A 21,352-nucleotide genomic window follows, 5' to 3' on the forward strand; every position below is an offset into this window, starting at 1 on the left:
AACTGCCGACCTCTTGGTTAGCAGCAATAGCACTTAATCACTACGCCACCAGGGCTTCCATGGTATGGGTAGAAGGGCCATATTAAACAATTCATTGCACCACAGCCTCTTCCTTTGTAATACCATCAAATGCTTCAAAATCGTACAAAGGCATCAACTGTTGCCCTCTCCTCCAAAAACCGACAAAGGATCACTTTTCCTTTCTTCTAGTTATTTTTTTAACTTTGTAATCCATCTGGAGTCTATTTTTATGATGTTATGAGATAAGGGTTTTATACGATCTTTTTTCCAAATTACTAACCAGTTATCCCAACACTATTGAATAATCTCTGCATTGTTCTGTGGTGGTGCCATCGCAGTATACTATTCATATCATGAGCTGTATCTGAGCTGCGCTGTTCCAAAGATCTAGTTGTTTGTTCTCTGAGGCCATTTTCAGCTTGCTAATTACTGCTGCTTTAGTGCATTCTTGATACTTAATAGGACTAGTTCTATCCTTTTTTTCAGAATTAACTTTTATAATCTTGCCAATTTTTCCACATGAACTACAGAACAATTATGACAAATTTCAAGGAAATTCCTGCTGAAATTTAGACTGAAACTGCATCAAACATTAATTTGGGCAGAATTAACATTTTTACCATATTTAATGTTTCAGCTCAGAAGAATGGTATTTCCTTTTTTGTGTCACTAAATTAAAAAATCCTTACAACTGGACCAATGAGCAACATCATGATAAACGGGGAAAAGACTGAAGTTGTCAAGGATTTCATTTTACTTGGATCCACAATTAACACGCATGGAAGCAACAGTCAAGAAACCAGACGACATACTGCATTGGGCAAATCTGCTGCAAAAGATCTCTTTAAATTGTTAAAAAGCAAAGATGTCACTTTGAGGACTAAGGTGCACCCGACCCAAGCCATGGTATTTTTAATTGCCTCGTATGAATGTGAAAGCTGAACGATGAATAAGGAAGACCCAAGAAGAATGACACCTTTGAATTGCAGTGTTGCTGAGGAACACTGAATACACCATGGACCTTGGCTGCTAACCAAAAGGTGGACAGCTCGAATCTACCAGGCGCTCCTTGGAAACCCTGAAAGGCAGTTCTACTCTGTCCTATGGGGTCACTATAAGTCATATCAACACATAGTTGGGTTTGGTTTTGGTCTGGCCAAAAAAACAAACAAACCCATCTTGAAAGAAATACAGCCAGAATGCTCTTTAGAAGTGAGGATGGCAAGACTTCATCTCACATACTTTGAACATGCTTTCAGGAGGAACCAGTCCCTGGAGAAGGACATGATGGTAGAGGGTCATCAAAAAAGAGGAAGACCCTCAATGAGATGGACTGACACAGTGACTGCAACGATGGGCTCAAGCATAACAACAATTGTAAGCATGGTGCAGGACCAGGCAGGGTTTCATTCTGTAATACACAGGGTCACTGTCAGTCAGAGCCGACCCCACAGCACCTAACAACCAATTGATATTACCTTATCTCAGTATTACACACTTCCACCCTTAGAACTCATTTGTCTACTGTAATCCTACATCTTATCACCTAAGTCTAGTTACTGCTGCCTGGGTGGTTTCTGCAGATCCTGAAATATTTACATCGCAGTCTTGTCAGGAAGTAGACCATCATAAATTTCTGTCCCATCTTCATGGCCTTACATGATCTCTTATGCAAACTGATCCTCTAGCTGAAAACAACTAAAAATCCTGGATAAAATAGAAAAAACAACAACAACATAAATCTCCTTGAAGTATCAAAGAGTTTGCAGGATAAAGAAGTGCCAGGCCAAACTCTATGGGAAAGTGGGGCCCAGAGAGGAGACTAGAGACCAGGATGCTGCTGCCCTAAGGTGTGTGCAACTTGGGCAAATCCAGGCTCTGGTAGGGAGGGTGTCAGCAGGGGTGGATTATTCAACAGGCAAAGTAAACACACTGTTTACCTTGCTTACAAGATCATCTGTAGGGAACAATTTCACATGTTTTCACCACATCAAACATTCTGCTTCTAGGTATGGCTGGCGTCTGTCTCTCCTCTAACACCACAGCACCTTCCTACAGAATCAAAGCCCCTTTTCAAATTGACAGTCCCTGACAGGGAAAGGTTACCCAGTACGCAATGTAAGCACAGGCCTATTTGTGCTTACTTACTAATGTGTAGTGACCAATTTCACACTGGTCACTATAGATTAGTAAACCAGCACAAGTAAGCCCATGCTTACGTTGCTTACTGGGTAATCTGCCCCTGAGGCCCTGTAAAGCTTGGAGAACAGAAATTAAGACCCAAGGTCAGCTCAAGGTAGGGGTGCAAGTGGAAGCCCTCCTCGTGCTGAAGTGGGCTTCCCCAGGAGAAAGAATGACTCAGAAACACCCTATCTCCCTCCCTCCTGGGGCAGCGTGGGGAGGAAGCACCACCCCTGGGAAGTTGTTGCCATGCATCTGCCCTTTGGAACCCTGCTCTGTGTGTAAAGATAGGACCACCTGCCTCTCTCACACAAAAAAGCTATCCCTCACTGGCCAGATTGCCATGAATAACAAAAGTTGTCACACACCGCTTCCTTGGTGGCAAGTCTATGCAAATAATTAGTATATCCTGCTCTACCTGGATTAATGCCTTGGGACAGGTGGAAAAGAAACTTAAGAAGGAAGGCACCTGGCTTACTAAGGTAAACCTTAGTGTCTAATGAGATTTGTCTTGGCTGAATCCAGTAAGAAGTGGCAGGAACAATGGACCAAAAAAAAAAAAAAAAAAAAAAAAACCATATCACAGACTTCTCATATTATCAGATACGGATTATAAAACTGTATTTAAAAGTTTTAAAAAGCTTGAAATATCCATAGCAGATAGAAAATTATAAAATGTAATCCAGCAGGTATGAAAGAGAAATTCTAGAAATAAAAAGGATAACTAAAATGAAAACTCAGCAGAAGGAAAGATATACGAATGGCAAACAAGCATATGAAAAGTTGCTCGACACTATTAGCCATTGTTGTTGTTGTTAGGTGCCGTCAAGACGGTTCCGACTCATAGTGACCCTATGCACAACAGAGCAAAACACTGCCTGGTTCTGTGCCATCCTCACAATCGTTGTTACGCTTGAGCCCACTATTGCAGCTACTGTGTCAATCCATCTCATTGAGGGTCTTCCTCTTTTTTGATGCCTGTCTACTTTACCGAGCATGATGTCCTTCTCCAGGGACTGATCCCTCCTGACAACATGTCCAAATTATGTAAGACACAGTCTCACCATCCTTGCTTCTAAGGAGCATTCTGGTTGTACTTCTTCCAAGACAGATATTTTCGTTCTTCTGACAATCCATGCTACATTCAACATTCTTCGCCAACACCACAATTCAAAGGCGTCAACCCTTCCTCCGTCTTCCCTATTCATTGTCCAGCTTTCACATGCATATAATTGAAAATACCATGGCTTGGGTCAGGCGCACCTTAGTCTTCAAGGTGACATCTTTGCCCTTCATCACTTTAAAGAGGTCCTTTGCAGCAGATTTACCCAACGCAATGCATCTTTTGATTTCTTGACTGGTGCTTTCATGGCTGTTGATTGTGGATCCAAGTAAAATGAAATCTTTAAACTTCAATCTTTTATCCATTTATCATGATGTTTCTTATTGGTTGTCGTGAGGCTTTTTATTTTCTTTATTTTGAGGTGTAATCCATACTGAAGGCTGTGGTCTCTGATCTTCATCAATATGTGCTTCAAATCCTCTTCGCTTTCAGCAACCAAGGTTGTGTCATCTGCAAAACGCAGGTTGTTAATGAGTCTTCCTCCAATCCTGATGCCCCGTTTTTCTTCATACAAGCCAGCTTCTCGGATTATTTGCTCAGTTTACAGACAGAATAAGTGTAGTGAAAGGATACAACCCTGACACACACCTTTCCTAACTTTATTCCACTTAATTTTATGTGCTGGGTAGATTATATATTGTCCTTTCCTCATATTCGTTGTTGATTTTGTTTCTGCTGAGTCTCTATTTTTTTCTTGTATTTCATTTTGATGTGTAGGATAGTTTGTCTCCTTTGTGGTTACCTTATTATTTACCCCTATTTTTCTAAATTTATACCTAATCTTCTTAGTCCCTCTTTATTGTTTTAATGTTGTCTTCTTTTACATAATAAAATCGCTGTTTCCCTGTTTTGAGCGTTTTTTTTATCTTGATTTATTTTTGTCACTTCCCTGTCTGGGTTGACTTCTGGTTGCTCTGCCCAGTGTTCTAGTCTTGGGTTGATACCTGTAATTATTGATTTTCTAACCAAAGAAATCCCTTTAGTATTTCCTGTAGTTTTGGTTTGGTTTTTACGAATTCCCTAAACTTCTGTTTATCTGGAAATGTCCTAATTTCACCTTCATATTTGAGAGAGAGTTTTGCTGGATATAAGATTCTTGGCAGGCAATTTTTTTCCTTCAATTTTTTATATAAGTCATCCCATTGCCTTCTTGCCTGCATGGTTTCTGCCGAGTAGTCCAAGCTTATTCTTATTGACTCTCCTTTGTAGGTGACTTTTCATTTAGCCCTAAAAAAAAAAAAAAATTTTATCCCTAGCTGCTCTTAAAATTCTCTATCTTTGGTTTTGGCAAGTTTGATTATAATATGTCTTGGTGACTTTCTTTCAAAATCTACCTTATGTGGAGTTCGATGAGCATCTTGGATAGATATCTTCTCATCTTTCACAATGTCAGGGAAGTTTTCTGCCAACAAATCTTCAACAATTATTTCTGTATTTCCTGTTACCCTTCCCTGTTCTGGTACTCTAATCACTCATAGGTTATTTCTCTTGATAGAGTCCTACATGATTTTTCGGGTTTCTTCATTTTTTAAAATTCTTTTATCTGACTTTTCTTCAAATATACTGGTGCCAAGTGCTTTATTTTCAATCTCACCAATTCTGCCTTCCATGTGCTCAATTCTGCTCCTCTGACTTTCTATTGAGTTGTCTAATTCTGTAATTTTTTTTGTTAATCTTGTGAATTTCTGATTGCTATCTGTCCACAGATTTTTCCACCTTAATAAATTTTTCATTATGTTCCTGAATAATCTTTTTTATTTCTTCAATTGCTTTATCTGTGTGTTCCTTGGCTTGTTCTGCGTACTGCCTCATTTCCTTCCTGATGTCTTTAAGGGTTCTGCATATTAGTCTTTTGTATTCTGCATCTGGTAATTCCAGGAAGGCACTTTCATCTAGAAGATTCCTTGATTCTTTGTTTTGACAGTTTGTTGAGGCGATCATGGTCTGTTTCTTTATATGACTTGATATTGACTGTTGTCTCTGAGCCATCTGTAAGTTATTGTGTTAGTTTATTTTATGTTTGCTTACTGTGTCATAGCTTCTTGCTTTGTTTTGCTTTGATATGCCCAAATGGGTTGCTTGAGCGAGCTAGCTTATTTTCAACTTTGGAGTCCTGACATCCTGCCCCAGATGGCTAGAGCTGTTCTCAGGTATGTCAGTCTAGGAGTCCATTCACTTTTCTTGTACGAATTCAGCTCAGGTGTCCAGGTAGCTGATCAACAACTCTGTGGTACGGGCTCTGTCCTACAGTCTTAGACGGGCAGGGGTGATGGGTGTAGGTACTGGTATCTGGTTGCAGCAGGGGGTCACACTCTGAACAAGGCAGGAGGCTGAAAATCATCCCCCACGTGTCTCTAAGGAAAGTGTGTCCCTGTTCCCTGCAGTGTACAGGTAGGTGGGTTCTGCAGACGGGCCATGGTCACCCAAAGTTTTTGGTTGTAAGGAATGGGAGGTACCAGTTCTCTTTGGACCCCTGTCGCGGGTGGCTGGGTGACCTGAGTGGAGCCACCAGTCTTTAGGCCCCTGATGTGGTAGGTGAGGACTCTGTTTAATAGGGAAAGCAATGTCAAACATCAAACATCCACATCTCCACCACACAGCTGAAACAGTTCGAGTCTGCCAATGAGAGCCTATTCTCCTGAAATAGGCCCACACAAGTCCATGCAGAAGGGAAAGGTACTCAAAGTCCATGGACCGTTTATGCCTGGACAGGAGCTGCTTCTGTCCTGAGCTCCCCCGGTTAGTGGAGCTGGCAAATTATCTTTCCTCCCAATTGCAAATTTATTCCTTCTCTAAGGCCAGGAGGATGGCTCTAGGTGCTCTTCAGGGCCTATCTCAGGCCCAGGGAAATCAGCCACTGAAGCCGGCTTGGGAGCAGGGGGGCACAGTAAAATATACGCAAGTACTTAGCTTTCGCCGAGAGCACCATTCTCTGGTTCTAGAGGTGTGAGTAGGCTGTGTGGCTGGCTGCTTCTCCCTTAATAACTGCAGCCGAACGCTAGTACCAGCCTGCCACCACTGCTCCTGGGAATGGTGCCTGAGAGCTCCCCACAATTCAGGTCTGGTAACTCCTCTGTGCTTCTGAATCGTCTCTTCCTCCCCCTGCTCCTCGGTTCATTTTCTAAGCTTGCCTTTGATGTTCAGGGCTCCTAGCATGTCATAAATATACTCGTTTCACTTGTTTTTTCTGGTCTTTGTTGTAAGACGGTTCGCCAGAAGTGTCTGTCTATTCCACCATCTTGGCTCTGCCTCTCCCCTTTCCTGACTTTAAACCACGCAGTATTCCCTTGTTCTGTTCAAAGGACTGCCTCTTGTTCTATGTACAGGTTCCTCAGGAGCACAATTAAGGGTTCTGGAATTCCCATTCTTTGAAATGCTATCCATAATTTGTTATGATCCACATAGCTGAATGCCTTTGCATAGTCAATAAAACTTTGCATAGTCGCTAGCCATTAAGGAGATGAAATAAAAACCACAATGAGATTCCACTTCACTGCCACTAGGATTGCTAACATTAACAAAGAAGAAAAACACCAAAAACAACAAACGTTGGTGAGGACGCAGAGAAATCTGAATCCTTCTCCATTACTGGAGCCCTGCTTGTGCAGTAGTTAAAGAGTTCAGCTGCTAACCAAAAGGTCAGCAGTTCAAATCTACCAGCCACTCCTTGGAAACCCTATGAGGAAGTTCTACTCTGTCCTATAGGGTCGCTATGAGTCAGAATCAACTCTACTGGCAATGGGTTTGGTTTCATTTATCCACTACTGGAGGGAGTGTAAAATGGTATAGCCACTGTGCAGAGCCAGATTAAGGCATGTGAGAGCACTAGACACTGATAATCTATGGTGCCCCCATTTCTGCTTACTCATGCATTTGAATGGGGTATGTGAGTTATATACATATATACGTGTTTGTATACAGAGAGAGAGAAAAAGCGGGGGGGAAGGAGGAGGGAGGGACAGAGAGAGGAGTGAGCAAGAGCGAGTTTGTAAGTGAGCAAGCCCTTGTGGTGCAGGTTAAGAGCATGGTGCCTAACCAAAAGGTCAGCAGTTCAATTCTGTCCTATAGCATTGCTATGAGTTGGAATCTACTCGACGACAAGATTGCGTTTTTTGGGGGGGGTTTATATATGTGTGTGCATTTGTCTTAGCTATCTACGATGTAACTTATTTTTAAATGTGACTATAACGTTAGCAATTGAACGTAAAAGTGGCATATGCTATTTTCGCGGATTGAGATGAACTGGGTTATAAAATTTTTAGTGGATGTGGGGTAGTAAGATTTTTATTATACACCACATTTTCTACAAAAAGAATATTCCATGTATTCTACAACAAAAGAAAATTTGTCAGTGAACTTGGTTGTTTCGATAATCAATGTAAAATTCTGTTGATCGCCCACAACGAAAACCTTTCACCAATTTTCTTTAAACGGCTCACACGTCAATTTTGATGTTTGTTTAATAATAAATGCTACAGTTGTAAAGAAACAAATGAAAAAATACCATAAAAGAAAATTTAATGATCAGAAAACAAACATTACAATATATTACTGTATTTTATTTTTAGATACATCTTTTATTCCTAAGATGTTATGAACATTTCTTTCTATTCTTTGCTCTTAAAAATTCTTCAATTATTTCATCACAATTAAGCTGCCAAACAATATCTGCTTCCATACATAATAAGGGTAATGAATCTTTCTTGAATCACTGTTGTACACTGAGGGTTTCTGAGCCTTTTTAGGGACAAAAATGAGTGCTCTGTTGTGCAGCTTATGATCATTAAAGCCAGGAATATGCGTAAAACACCTTCAATGTTGGGAAATACGCATTGTATTTTACCTTCTATTACAGAATCAGGCATACCTACATGAGTAAAATTTGTTTTTCCTCAATCTGTAAACTTAGTTCTCATGTTAAGAATTAAATTGTCACACTTCTTTGTAAAGGTTTCTATTTAAGTCATCAGGATAAGCCTGCACTAATTTCCTGAATGCTGTCTTAGTCATCTGGAGCCCTTGTGGCATACTGGTTATAAGAGCTCAGCTGCAAACCAAAAGGTCGGCAGTTCGAATCCACCAGCCACTCCTGGGGAACCCTATGGGGCAGTTCTATTCTGTCCTATAGGGTCGCTATGAGTCAGAATCGACTCGACAGAAAAGAGTTTTTGGTTTGGTCTTAGTTATCTAGTGCTGCTATAGAACAGAAATACAACCGGGGGGCCTTAACAAACAAATTTATTCTCTCACAGTCTAGGAGGCTAGAAGTCCGTGTTCAGGGCACCAGCTCCAGGAAATGCTTTCTCTTTCTGTTGTTTCTGGGGTAAGGTCCTTCTCATCAATCTTTCCCTGCTCTAGGAGCTTCTCATCACAGGCACCCTGAATCCAAATGATGCACTCTCTCGGCTGTTCTTTCTTGGTGGCATCAGGTCTCTCTCCTCTCTGCTGGCTTCTATCTTTTATAACCCAAAAGAGATTGACTCAAGATACAGCCCAATCCTAAGGATTGTGTCCTGCCTCATTAACATGAGAGAGGTTAGGATTTACAATGCATAGAGGTTAGGATTTAATCACATCAGATCACAAAATGGGGGAAAGCCACACAATACTGGGAATCATGGTCTAACCAAGTTGATACACATTTTTGGGGGGACACAGTTCAATCCATAACAGGTGCCTTCATGCATTCTTCATCAGGTATATCCACATTGTTTCAGAAGGAAAATCTATGTGAAAGAACTTCATACACTTTCACCCTTCTTTTCACAGAGGATTCAGGTGTTTCAACGATGTAGTATGTGGTAACGTGAAACTGATCTCTGGCACACAATGATACTTTTGGAGCACTTCTGTCATTTTCTTGTCTCTTTCTAAAACTTCTGTGATGTTGGACTACTTGATAATCAGTATTTGTCAGTATTCGTTTTGTTGTGTTTTCAAAATCTTCTCTTAAGATGTGTAAACGCCCTGTTAATGACTAGTACAGATCTGTTCATGGCTTTAAATTTACTTCTGCGTCTCGGAGAACCTGACTCGTCTGATGAAAATGCTGCAATATTTTATTCCACACAACCAATTTAAATACATATGTCTGTCAGTTTGTCGTACTGTGGAGGCTTGTGTGTTGCTGTGATGCAGAAGCTATGCCATCAGTATTCAAAAACCAATGTAGTCATCTGTGGCAGACAGGTTTCACCTGAGCTTCCAGACTAAGACAGACTAGGAAGAAGGACCCAGCAGTCTACTTTTGAAAGGAATTAGCCAGTGAAAACCTTATGAATAGCAGCAGAACATTGTCTGATACAGTGCCAGAAGATAAGACCCTCAGGTTGGAAGGCACTTAAAATACAACTAGGGAAGAGCTGCCTCCTCAAAGTAGAGTCAACCTTAATGACATGGATGGAGTCAAGCTCTCGAATCTTCATTTGCTGGTGTACCAAGACTCAAAATGAGAAGAGCTACAAACATCCATTAATAATTAGAACGTGAAATGTACAAAGTATAAAACTAGTAAAATTGGAAATCATCAAAAATGAAACGGAATGCATAAAGATCAATATCCTAGGCATTAGTGAGCAGAAATGGACTGGTGTTGGCCATTTTTGAATCAGACAATCATGTGGTCCACTATGCTGGGGAATGACAACTTGAAGAGGAAAGGTGTTGCATTCATCGTCAAAAAGAACATTTCAAGACCTATCCTGATATACAACACCATTAGCAATAGGATAATATCCATACACCTACAAGGAAGACCAGTTAATATGACTATTATTCAAATTTACACACCAACCACTAAGGCCAAAGATGAAGAAACGGAAGATTTTTACCAACTTGTGCACTCTGAAATTGATCAAACATGCAATCAGGATGCATTGATAATTACTGGTGATTAGAATGCAAAAGTTGAAGACAAAGGACTGGTAGTTGGAAAATACGGCCTTAGTGCTAGACACGATGCCGGAGATTGCATGATAGAATTCTGCAAGACCAACAACTTCTTCATTGCAAATACCTTTTATCACCAACATAAATGGCAGCTATACACATAGACCTCACCAGATGGAATACATAGAAATCAAATTGACTACATCTATGGAAAGAGATGATGGCAAAGCCCAACACCAACAGTCAGAACAAGGCCAGGGACAGACTGCAGAACAGACAATCAGCTGCTCATATGCTGCTTCGAGTTAAAGCTGAAGAAAATTAAAACAAGCCATGAGAGCCAAAGTACAACCTGGAGTATATCCCACATGAATTTAGAGACCATCTCAAGAATAGATTTGATGCACTCAACACTAATGACCGAAGACCAGATGAGTTGTGGAATGACATGAAGGACATCATATATGAAGAAAGCAAGAGGTCATTAAAAAGACAGGAAAGACAAGACCAAATGGATGTCAGAAGAGACTCTGAAACTTGCTCTTGAATGTTGAGTAGCTAAAGCAAAAGGAAGAAATGATGAAGTAAAAGAGCTGAACAGAAGATTTCAAAGGGTAGTTTGAGAAGACAAAGTATTATAATGACATGTGCAAAGACCTGGAGATAGAAAACCAAAAGGGAAGAACACGCTGAGCATTTCTCAAGTTGAAGGAACTGAAGAAAAAACTGAAGCCTCAAGTTGCAATACTGAAGGATTCTACTGGGAAAATATTAAACAACGTAGGAAGCATCAAAAGAAGATGGAAGGGATATACAGGGTAACTATTCTAAAAAGAACTGGTTGACGTTTAACCATTTGAGGAGGTAATACATGATCAGGAACCGATGGTACTGAAAGAAGAAGTCCGAGTTGCACCGATGGTATTGGTGAAAAACAAGGCTCTAGGACTTAATACCAATTATATGTTTCAGCAAAGAGATGCAGCGCCGAAAGCGTTCAACTTGTCTATGCCAAGAAATTTGGAAGACAGTTACCTGGTGAACCAACTGGAAGAGATCCATACTTATGCCTATTCCCAAGAAAGGTGATCCAACCGAATGCGCAAATTATCAAACAATATCAATGTCACACACAAATAAAATTTTGCTGAAGATCATTCAAAACCGGCTGCAGCAGTATATCAACAGGGAACTGCCAGAAATTCAGGCTAGATTCTGAAGAGGATGTGGAACCAGGGATATCACTGCTGATGGCAGATGGATCCTGGCTGAAAGCCAAGAATATCAAAAGGGTATTTACCTGTGTTTTATTGACTATGCTAAGGCATTTGGCTGTGTGGATCATAACAAATTATGGATAACATTGTGAAGAATGGGAATTCCAGAACACTTAATTGTGTTCATAAGGAACATATACTTAGACCAAGAGGCAGTTCTTCAAACAGAACAAGGGGATACTGTGTGATTTAAAGTCAGGAAAGGTGTGCACGAGGGTGGTATCCTTTCATCATACCTATTAAATCGGTATGTTGAGAAAATAATCTGAGAAGCTGGACTATATGAAGAAGAAAAGCACATCAGGATTGAAGGAAGACTCATTAACAACCTGCGTTATGCAGATGACACAGCCTTGCTTGCTGAAAGTGAAGAGGACTTGAAGCACTTACTGATGAAGATCAAAGACCACAGCCTTCAGTATGGATTACACCTCAACATAAAGAAAACAAAAATCCTCACAACTAGGCCAATAAGCAACATCATGGTAAATGGAGAAAATTTTCAAGTTGTTAAGGATTTCGTTTTACTTGGATCCACAATCAACACCCATGGAAGCAGCAGTCGAGAAATCAAAAGACGCGTTGCAGTGGGCAAATCTCCTGCAAAAAAAATCTCTTTAAAGTGTTGAAGAGCAAAGATGTCACCTTGAAGGTTAAGGTGCGCCTGACCCAAGACACGCATGGTATTTTCAATTGCATCATATGCCCGTGAGAGCTGGACAATGAATAAAGAAGACCGAAGAAGAACTGATGTCTTTGAATTGTGGTGCTGACAAAGAATATTAAATATACCCTGTACTGCCAAAAGAACAAACAAATCTGTCTTGGAAGAAGCAAAACCATAATGCTACTTAGATGCAAGGATTGCAAGACTACGTCTTACGTTGGACATGTTCTTAGGAGAGATCAGTCCCTGGAGAAGGACATCATGCTTGGTAAAGTACAGGGTCAATGAAAAAGAGGAAGACCCTCAACGAGATGGACTGACACAGTGGCTGCAACAATGGTCTCAAGCACGATTGTGGGCATGGCGCAGGACCAAGCAGTGTTTCACCTTGCTGTACACAGGGTTGCCATGAATCAGAACCGACTAGACAGCACCTAACAACAACAAGCACTGCTTTTGCTGTGTCCCAAAGGTTTTGTTTGGTAAGATATATTCTCATTCTCATTTGATTCTAAGAATTTCTCTATGCCATCCTCAATTACTTCTATAACCTAGCAGTTTTTAAGCAAGGTATAGTTCAGTTTCCATGTATTTGATTTTTTTTCCTTGATCTTTTTGTTATTGATTTCTAATTTTATGGCATTATAATCAGAAAAGATGCTCTGTATTATTTATATGTTTTGGATTCCGTTAAGGCTTCTGTTGTGGCCTAAAATGTGGTCTATTCTGGAGAATGTTCCATGTGCTTTGGAAAAGAACAAATACTTTGCCGCTGTTGAGTGGAGTGTTCTGTGTATGTCTATGAGGTCAAGTTGGTTGATTGTGGCATTCAGATCTTCCACATCTTTATTTTCTTTCTAAATGTTCTGTCCTTCACCGAAAATGGTGTGTTGAAGTCCCTTAATATTATCGTGGAAGTGTCTGTTTCTGTTTTCAATGCTTCCAGTTTTTTTTTAATGCATTTTGGAGCTGTGATGGGGTGCGTATGTATTATGTTTATGTCCTCCTGGTGTACTGACCCTTTAATCATTACATAGTGTCTTTCCTTACCCTTTATGGTGGATTTTGCTCTAACGTCTCTTTTGTTGGAGATTTATATTGCTACCCCTGCTCTTTTTTGGTTATTTTTGCTTGGTATTTTTTTTCCCATCCTTTGAGTTTTAGTTTGTCTTTGTGTCTAATGGGTGTCTCTGGTAGACAGCATATGGACTGTATTTTTTTTTAATCCATTCTGCTACTCTGTCTCTTCACTGGTGCATTTAGGCCATTTACACTCAGTGTAATTACTGCTGTCAATTTTATGTAGTTTGTGTGTGTGTGTGTGTGTGTGTGTGTGTGTGTGTGTGCGTGGTGTTGACAGTCTTTGTTCCACTTAATTTTCTGTGCTGAGTTCTATTTGTTTATCTATTTTCTTTTCATCTTTTTCATTACTGTCATGTTCGCTGAGTCTTTTTAAATTTCAGTTTGAGTTTCTTCTCCTACCCAATAGTTTTTAAGTATGGTGTCATTCAGTTTCCATGTATTTTTTCCTTGTTCTTTCTGTTATTGATTTCTAGTTTTATAGCATTATGTTAAGAGAATATGCTTTGTATTATTTCGATTTTTTTAATTTATTGAGGCTTGTTTGTGGCCTAAAATACGGTCCATTCTGGAGAGTGACCCACGTGTATTGGAAAAGAATGTGTAGTATGCTGCTCTTGGATGGTGCATTCTGTTTGTCTATAAGGTCAGATTGGCTGATTGCGTTGTTTAGATCTTCTGTATCTTGGCTGAGTTTCTTCCTAGTTGTTCTGTCCATCATCAAAGGTGGTGTGTTGAAGTCTCCCATTATTACTGCAGAGCTGCCTATTTCTCTTTTCAATTCTGTTAGTTTGTTTTATGTATCTTGGAGTTCTGTTATCGGGTGTGTAAATATTTATTATGGTTATGTCCTCTTGGTTGACTGATTCTTTAATCATTACACAGTGACCTTCTTTGTCTCTTATAATGGGTTTTGACTTAAAGCATATTTTATCAGAGATTCTTATTGCCACTCCTGTTTTCTTCTGGTAACTGCTTGACATATTTTTTTCTATCCTTTGATTTTTAACCTATTTATATCTTTGTGTGTAAGGTATGTCTCTTGTAGACAACATATTGATGGGTCATGTTTTTTATCCCCTCTGTCACTCTGTGTCTCTTGACTGGTATATTTAAACCATTTACATTCAGCATGATTATCAACAGGTGTGAATTTACTGCTGCCGTTTTGTTATTCATTTCTTTGTGGTGTTAACGGTTTCTTTGTTCTGCTTACTTTTCTGTGCTGAGTTCTTTTTGTTTATGGATTTTCTTTTCGTATCCTTTGTTGTTGATTTGTTTTTGCTGAGGGTTTTTAATTTCCTTCTTTATTTTGGTGAGTAGGTTTACTAATTTTACTTGTGGTTACTCTGAAACACACCTTTATCTTCCTATATGTAAACAGTCTATTGTATCTTGATATCACCTTGTCTTCCTCCCCATATGGAAATTCTAGAACTACATCATTTATTCCTTTTGTTTTGAAGCTGTCATTTACAGATTGACATCCCTGGTTCCATTTTCAGTTTTGCAAATTTAACTTTTGAGTATTCTTTATCTGGGCTGGCATCTGAACGATGCTGTCATGTGTCGTGATCTCGGGTTGTTGTCCAATGCTGTTGGTTCTCTGTCTGAAGGACTCCCTTTAATATTTTTTGTAAGGTTGGTCTAGTTTTTACAAATTCCCTTAATTTCTGCTTATCTGGGAATGTCCTAGCTTCACCATCATACTTGAAAGACAATTTAGTTGGATGTATGATTCTTGGTTATTTTTTCTTTCAGGGTTTTATGTACGTCAGCACACTGTCTTCTTGCCTGTATGGTTTCTGCTAAGAAATCAGTGCTTAGTCTTATTGGTGCCCCTTTACAGGTGCTATTTCATTTTTCGTGAGCTGCTCCCAGAATTCTTTTTGGCTTTGGAAAGTTTGACTGATATGTCCTGGTGATTTTCTTTTGGGGTCTATCCTGTATCGGTTTGTTGAACTTCGTGGATGGAAACTTTCTCATCTTTGACAGTATTAGCGAAGTTTTCTGTCACTAAACCTTCAAAAATTCTCTGTACTTTTTTCCTCTCCTCCCAATTATACGTAAATTCTTCCTCTTGACACTGCCCCACATAACAGGCTTTCTTCATTTTTCTTCGTTCTTTTTTCCAATTGTTTCTCAAACAGATTACTATCAAGGGACTTTTTTTCTCTATTTCATTGATTTTTTTCTTCCATTGAGTCAATTCTACTTCTTTGTCCTTCGGTTGAATCATCTTTTTCTGATATTTCATTATTAATCTTCCAGGTTTATAATTATTGTTTTTGTGTGGTTTGTAACGTGGTCTACATATTTTGTCATTTTGCTCTTGTGTTGTTCTTCTGAATTCTTCTAGGGTTTTGTCTGTGTCTTCCTTGATCTCTTTGAGTATCTTATATATAAAATAAGCCTTTATCTGACAGTTTTATTACCATTTCTTCCTCAGGAAAGTTCTCTGCCCTTTTATTTTGCTCGTTTGTTTGAATCATCTTATCCTGTTTTTCATATAATTTGTTATTGTCTATTATCTCTGAAATATTAAGGTATTATTTACTTATTTATTGACTGTATGTTTGTCTTATCCTGATTTTTGTTTTATTTTGATATACCAGGGTGGGCGGAGTGGGCACACTCTGCTGATCACTTGTCGCCATGGGAGCGCTCACCACTCTAAGTGAGCAAGGAGATGGTGGGCAAGGGGAGCACATGTTGCAGTCCACCAGGACATGCTGGGTGACTGAGGCCAAGCTGGGTGGGTGCAGGTCACCACCTGTCATCAGTCCAGTGGCATGAGGGCATGAGATGGCACTCGCTGGGTGGGTGGGGGTGTGGCAGGCAGGGTGCAGGGCAAGGGGCGTGGCAGCTGACCAGGAGCATGGGGCACTCACTACTGCTCATTGAGTGGGTAATGCGGCGGTTAGGGGGTGTGGTAGGGGCTGGGAGCACAGGACACTCTGCCTCACCATTAGGTGGGTGGGGTGATAGGCCGGGGGTTGTGGTAGGTGACCAGCGACACGGAGCACTGCTGCTAGCCGAGTTTGCAGGGTGGCAGTGGTGTGGGGGTGGTGGATGAGGCAGGGTGAGGGGGAAAGGGAAGCTCACATCATAGTCCCCAGGTGGGCAGGGTGCCACAGGTGGGGAGTGTTCATGCTGCTAATCACCAAAAGGGCAGGGGAGCGGGAGCACGCTCTTCTGATCAGCAGGAGTGGGTGCCTGGGCACGTCTTGTTGGGTGCAGCCAGCATTTGGGGCCTGGCCCTGACCAAATGCAAAAAGCAGGGAGCTGCCCATAATCTGGTTGGATGGGGGATCTCCTGCTGGCACTCTATGGATCTGTTACTCTGTGTGCACCACCCACCCTAATGGTCAGGGAAAGCCACTGGTGAGGAGTCCCATCTCTGGATCCTGGCTCCCTTCTGCTCTGTGAATGCCAGGATCCCTGGAGTTCTCGCCTTCCTACCTGTACTTTCCCTCTTTAGATCCGGTTTATGTTCTGCTCACCTTGCTTCACCCTGGGTATGTCTACACAGTTTCTCTTTCCCCAGGGGTGGGGAGTGTTCATGCTGCTAGTCACCAAGCAGTCAGGGGGAGGGGGAGCATGCTTCTCTGATCACCAGAAGTGGGTGCCTGGGCACTTCTTGTCAGGTGCAGCCAGCAACTGGGGCCTGGGCCTGACCAAATGCAAAAAGCGGGGTGTTCTGTGAAGCTGCCTTCCTGTGCTCTTCACCCGGGATCACTGCTGGCTTTGTCTCAAGATGGCCACCTATGCCAGGCCAGCTGGCAGGGCACCTCCACTCTGTATGTCTTCTCATTCCTTGTTTTTGTTCAGTTTTTTTCCAATCGGTGTTCAATCTAATCTCTACCTTTCCATTTCATTCCCAGGGTTTCAGGATTGTCATTGGTATCTGTTTCACTTGGTTTCTTGGGACTTTGCTGTGGAACAGTACAGACAGTCTGACTAAACCACCACCTTGCGCTGTCTCCTCCATGCGTACTACATTTCTAATTTAAAAACATATTACATTTCCAATTTTTAAAATTACATTTCTAAAGGAGACACTTCCACGTGCTCATGAAGACCCACTTCCCAGACTACCTCATGCTGCAGAGGGGCAGCCGCAGGGTGCACTCACCCAGAAGTCTTCCCCAGGGCAGGATCGGAGACAGATGGTGCAGGTGGCTGACGCGAAGGTGCCATGAGCTTCAACCAGCTTCGAGGCAGGGATGCCGGATGCTGCAATTCAAACCTCAGGTGAGCACCACAGGTGCCTAGAGGAGCCGCAGCCCACTGAGCCCACTGGCCCTGACTGTGCCACTTACAGGTGACGCTGATGACCAGAGAATGCACAGGGCAGGAGGGACGCCCACTAGAGCCAGGTTAGCCAAAACAAAGGACAAAAGTTCAGATAAAATTACACGCAATACTGGAATACATTTTCTATTCTAAAGACACCAAATGAAAGGGTGAAAATAATACGATAAACTTCAAAAAAATTGCTTGGCAAAAAACAGACAAGAGATGACTAGTTAAACAGGATCTGTTACCGCCATCTGCTTCTGAGAGTCTCTAGGTGGTTCCCACGACACGCCAGGAGTGTGCTGATTGCCAAGCCAAGACCCACGGCCTAGCTGGGTGCACCCAGGCTAAGAGCAGCTCCAGGCATGGGCACCACCTGGGCTCTGGGGTCCATGCTACAGACTCCTTCTAAGAAGTAAGCATTTCCCGAACTCTAGGCAACAACACTTTAAACCACAACATGGCACAGCCTGGAGAGCAGCTGCTGGCCTGATGGCACCACACACAGGAAGAGGCCCCACTGAAGCTCCCTGGCCTCAGGGCTGCATGCTGGCGAGGCCACCTAGACTGGGAGGAGACAGCACATATTGCACACTCAAGGACACTGAGGAGTTAATGCGTGTTTTTGGTGTGAGAATGGCATTGTGGCAATGTCTTAAAAGTCCTCACCTCTAAGCGATACCTACTAGTATATAGGTAGATTACACTTATGTGTATGGAATTTTCTTCAAAGTAATCTGGGGTGGTGAGGGGAGACATGTATGACGATAACTTTTTATCTCCAGATGCTTGAAAACTTAGTAATAAACAAAACAGTTTAGAAGGAAAGAAGTCATCACATCAGACTAACAAAACCGGAAGCTCCCCAAATCAGCTTCAGCTCAGCCTCAAACGAGAGCCCCCAGGCACATGGGAGAAGGGGTCAGAGGTCATGGAGTGAGCACTGGGCCCTGTCCAGCGGAGCTGCCCTGCCCCTCAACAGGGAGAAGGAGCGCTCACCCCGCTCGAGCCCATCAATGTCCTGCGTGCAGAGCCCGCAGCAGTGGAGCTGCCCTGCCCCTCAACAGGGAAAAGGAGCGCTCACCCCGCTCAAGCCCATCAGTGTGCTGAGTGTAGAGCCGCAGCAGTGGAGCTGCCCTGCCCCTCAACAGGGAGAAGGAGCACTCACCCCGCTCGAGCCCATCAATGTCCTGCGTGCAGAGCCCGCAGCAGCGGAGCTGCCCTGCCCCTCAACAGGGAGAAGGAGCGCTCACCCCGCTCGAGCCCATCAGTGTCCTGCGTGTCCTGCGTGCAGAGTCCGCAGCAGTGGAGCTGCCCTGCCCCTCAACAGGGAGAAGGAGCGCTCACCCCACTCGAGCCCATCAATGTCCTGCGTGCAGAGCCCGCAGCAGCAGAGCTGCCCTGGCCCTCAACAGGGAGAAGGAGCGCGCACCCCGCTCGAGCCCATCAATGTCCTGCGTGCAGAGCCCGCAGCAGCAGAGCTGCCCTGGCCCTCAACAGGGAGAAGGAGCGCGCACCCCGCTCGAGCCCATCAATGTCCTGCGTGCAGAGCCCGCAGCAGCAGAGCTGCCCTGCCCCTCAACAGGGAGAAGGAGCGCTCACCCCGCTCGAGCCCATCAGTGTCCTGAGTGCAGAGCCCGCAGCAGCAGAGCTGCCCTGGCCCTCAACAGGGAGAAGGAGCGCTCACCCCGCTCGAGCCCGTCAATGTCCTGCGTGCAGAGCCGCAGCAGTGGAGCTGCCCTGCCCCTCAACAGGGAGAAGGAGCGCTCACCCCGCTCGAGCCCATCAATGTCCTGCGTGCAGAGCCCGCAGCAGTGGAGCTGCCCTGCCCCTCAACAGGGAAAAGGAGCGCTCACCCCGCTCAAGCCCATCAGTGTGCTGAGTGTAGAGCCGCAGCAGTGGAGCTGCCCTGCCCCTCAACAGGGAGAAGGAGCACTCACCCCGCTCGAGCCCATCAATGTCCTGCGTGCAGAGCCCGCAGCAGCGGAGCTGCCCTGCCCCTCAACAGGGAGAAGGAGCGCTCACCCCGCTCGAGCCCATCAGTGTCCTGCGTGTCCTGCGTGCAGAGTCCGCAGCAGTGGAGCTGCCCTGCCCCTCAACAGGGAGAAGGAGCGCTCACCCCACTCGAGCCCATCAATGTCCTGCGTGCAGAGCCCGCAGCAGCAGAGCTGCCCTGGCCCTCAACAGGGAGAAGGAGCGCGCACCCCGCTCGAGCCCATCAATGTCCTGCGTGCAGAGCCCGCAGCAGCAGAGCTGCCCTGGCCCTCAACAGGGAGAAGGAGCGCGCACCCCGCTCGAGCCCATCAATGTCCTGCGTGCAGAGCCCGCAGCAGCAGAGCTGCCCTGCCCCTCAACAGGGAGAAGGAGCGCTCACCCCGCTCGAGCCCATCAGTGTCCTGAGTGCAGAGCCCGCAGCAGCAGAGCTGCCCTGGCCCTCAACAGGGAGAAGGAGCGCTCCCCCCGCTCGAGCCCGTCAATGTCCTGCGTGCAGAGCCGCAGCAGTGGAGCTGCCCTGCCCCTCAACAGGGAGAAGGAGCGCTCACCCCGCTCGAGCCCATCAATGTCCTGCGTGCAGAGCCCGCAGCAGCGGAGCTGCCCTGCCCCTCAACAGGGAGAAGGAGCGCTCACCCCGCTCGAGCCCATCAATGTCCTGCGTGCAGAGCCGCAGCAGTGGAGCTGCCCTGGCCCTCAACAGGGAGAAGGAGCGCTCACCCCGCTCGAGCCCATCAATGTCTTGCGTGCAGAGCCGCAGCAGCAGAGCTGCCCTGCCCCTCAACAGGGAGAAGGAGCGCTCACCCCGCTCGAGCCCATCAATGTCCTGCGTGCAGAGCCGCAGCAGTGGAGCTGCCCTGCCCCTCAACAGGGAGAAGGAGCGCTCACCCCGCTCGAGCCCATCAATGTCCTGCGTGCAGAGCCCACAGCAGCGGAGCTGCCCTGCCCCTCAACAGGGAGAAGGAGCACTCACCCCGCTCGAGCCCATCAATGTCCTGAGTGTAGAGCCGCAGCAGCAGAGCTGCCCTGGCCCTCAACAGGGAGAAGGCGTGCTCACCCCGCTCGAGCCCATCAATGTCCTGTGTGCAGAGTCCGCAGCAGTGGAGCTGCCCTGCCCCTCAACAGGGAGAAGGAGCGCTCACCCCGCTCGAGCCCATCAATGTCCTGAGTGTAGAGCCGCAGCAGTGGAGCTGCCCTGCCCCTCAACAGGGAGAAGGAGCGCTCACCCCGCTTGAGCCCATCAATGTCCTGCGTGCGGAGTCCGCAGCAGTGGAGCTGCCCTGCCCCTCAACAGGGAGAAGGAGCGCTCACCCCGCTTGAGCCCATCAGTGTCCTGCGTGCAGAGCCGCAGCAGTGGAGCTGCCCTGCCCCTCAACAGGGAGAAGGAGCGCTCACCCCGCTTGAGCCCATCAATGTCCTGCGTGCAGAGCCCGCAGCGGTGGAGCTGCCCTGCCCCTCAACAGGGAGAAGGAGCGCTCACCCCGCTCGAGCCCATCAATGTCCTGAGTGTAGAGCCGCAGCAGCAGAGCTGCCCTGCCCCTCAACAGGGAGAAGGAGCGCTCACCCCGCTCGAGCCCATCAGTGTCCTGAGTGTAGAGCCGCAGCAGCAGAGCTGCCCTGGCCCTCAACAGGGAGAAGGTGTGCTCACCCCGCTCGAGCCCATCAATGTCCTGCGTGCAGAGCCGCAGCAGTGGAGCTGCCCTGCCCCTCAACAGGGAGAAGGAGCGCTCACCCCGCTCGAGCCCATCAATGTCCTGCGTGCAGAGCCCGCAGCAGCGGAGCTGCCCTGCCCCTCAACAGGGAGAAGGAGCGCTCACCCCGCTC

At 44.8% G+C, this 21,352-nt stretch overlaps 1 protein-coding gene across 5 annotated transcripts in view; it reads right to left on the bottom strand.

The window, feature by feature from the left end:
* The window catches only part of SIRT3 (sirtuin 3), a 34,567-nt gene that overhangs the window by 7,128 nt on the left and 6,087 nt on the right, over positions 1-21,352 (bottom strand). For all 5 annotated transcript variants that reach the window (XM_023542205.2, XM_010602250.3, XM_064287465.1 and 2 more), the window contains one exon: positions 17,373-17,473. In XM_023542205.2, the coding sequence (XP_023397973.1) occupies positions 17,373-17,473 (101 nt within the window). The remainder of the gene's footprint in view (positions 1-17,372; positions 17,474-21,352) is intronic.

This window comes from Loxodonta africana, chromosome 7 (genome assembly GCF_030014295.1).
Source record: "Loxodonta africana isolate mLoxAfr1 chromosome 7, mLoxAfr1.hap2, whole genome shotgun sequence".
NCBI classification, from domain to species: domain Eukaryota; kingdom Metazoa; phylum Chordata; class Mammalia; order Proboscidea; family Elephantidae; genus Loxodonta; species Loxodonta africana.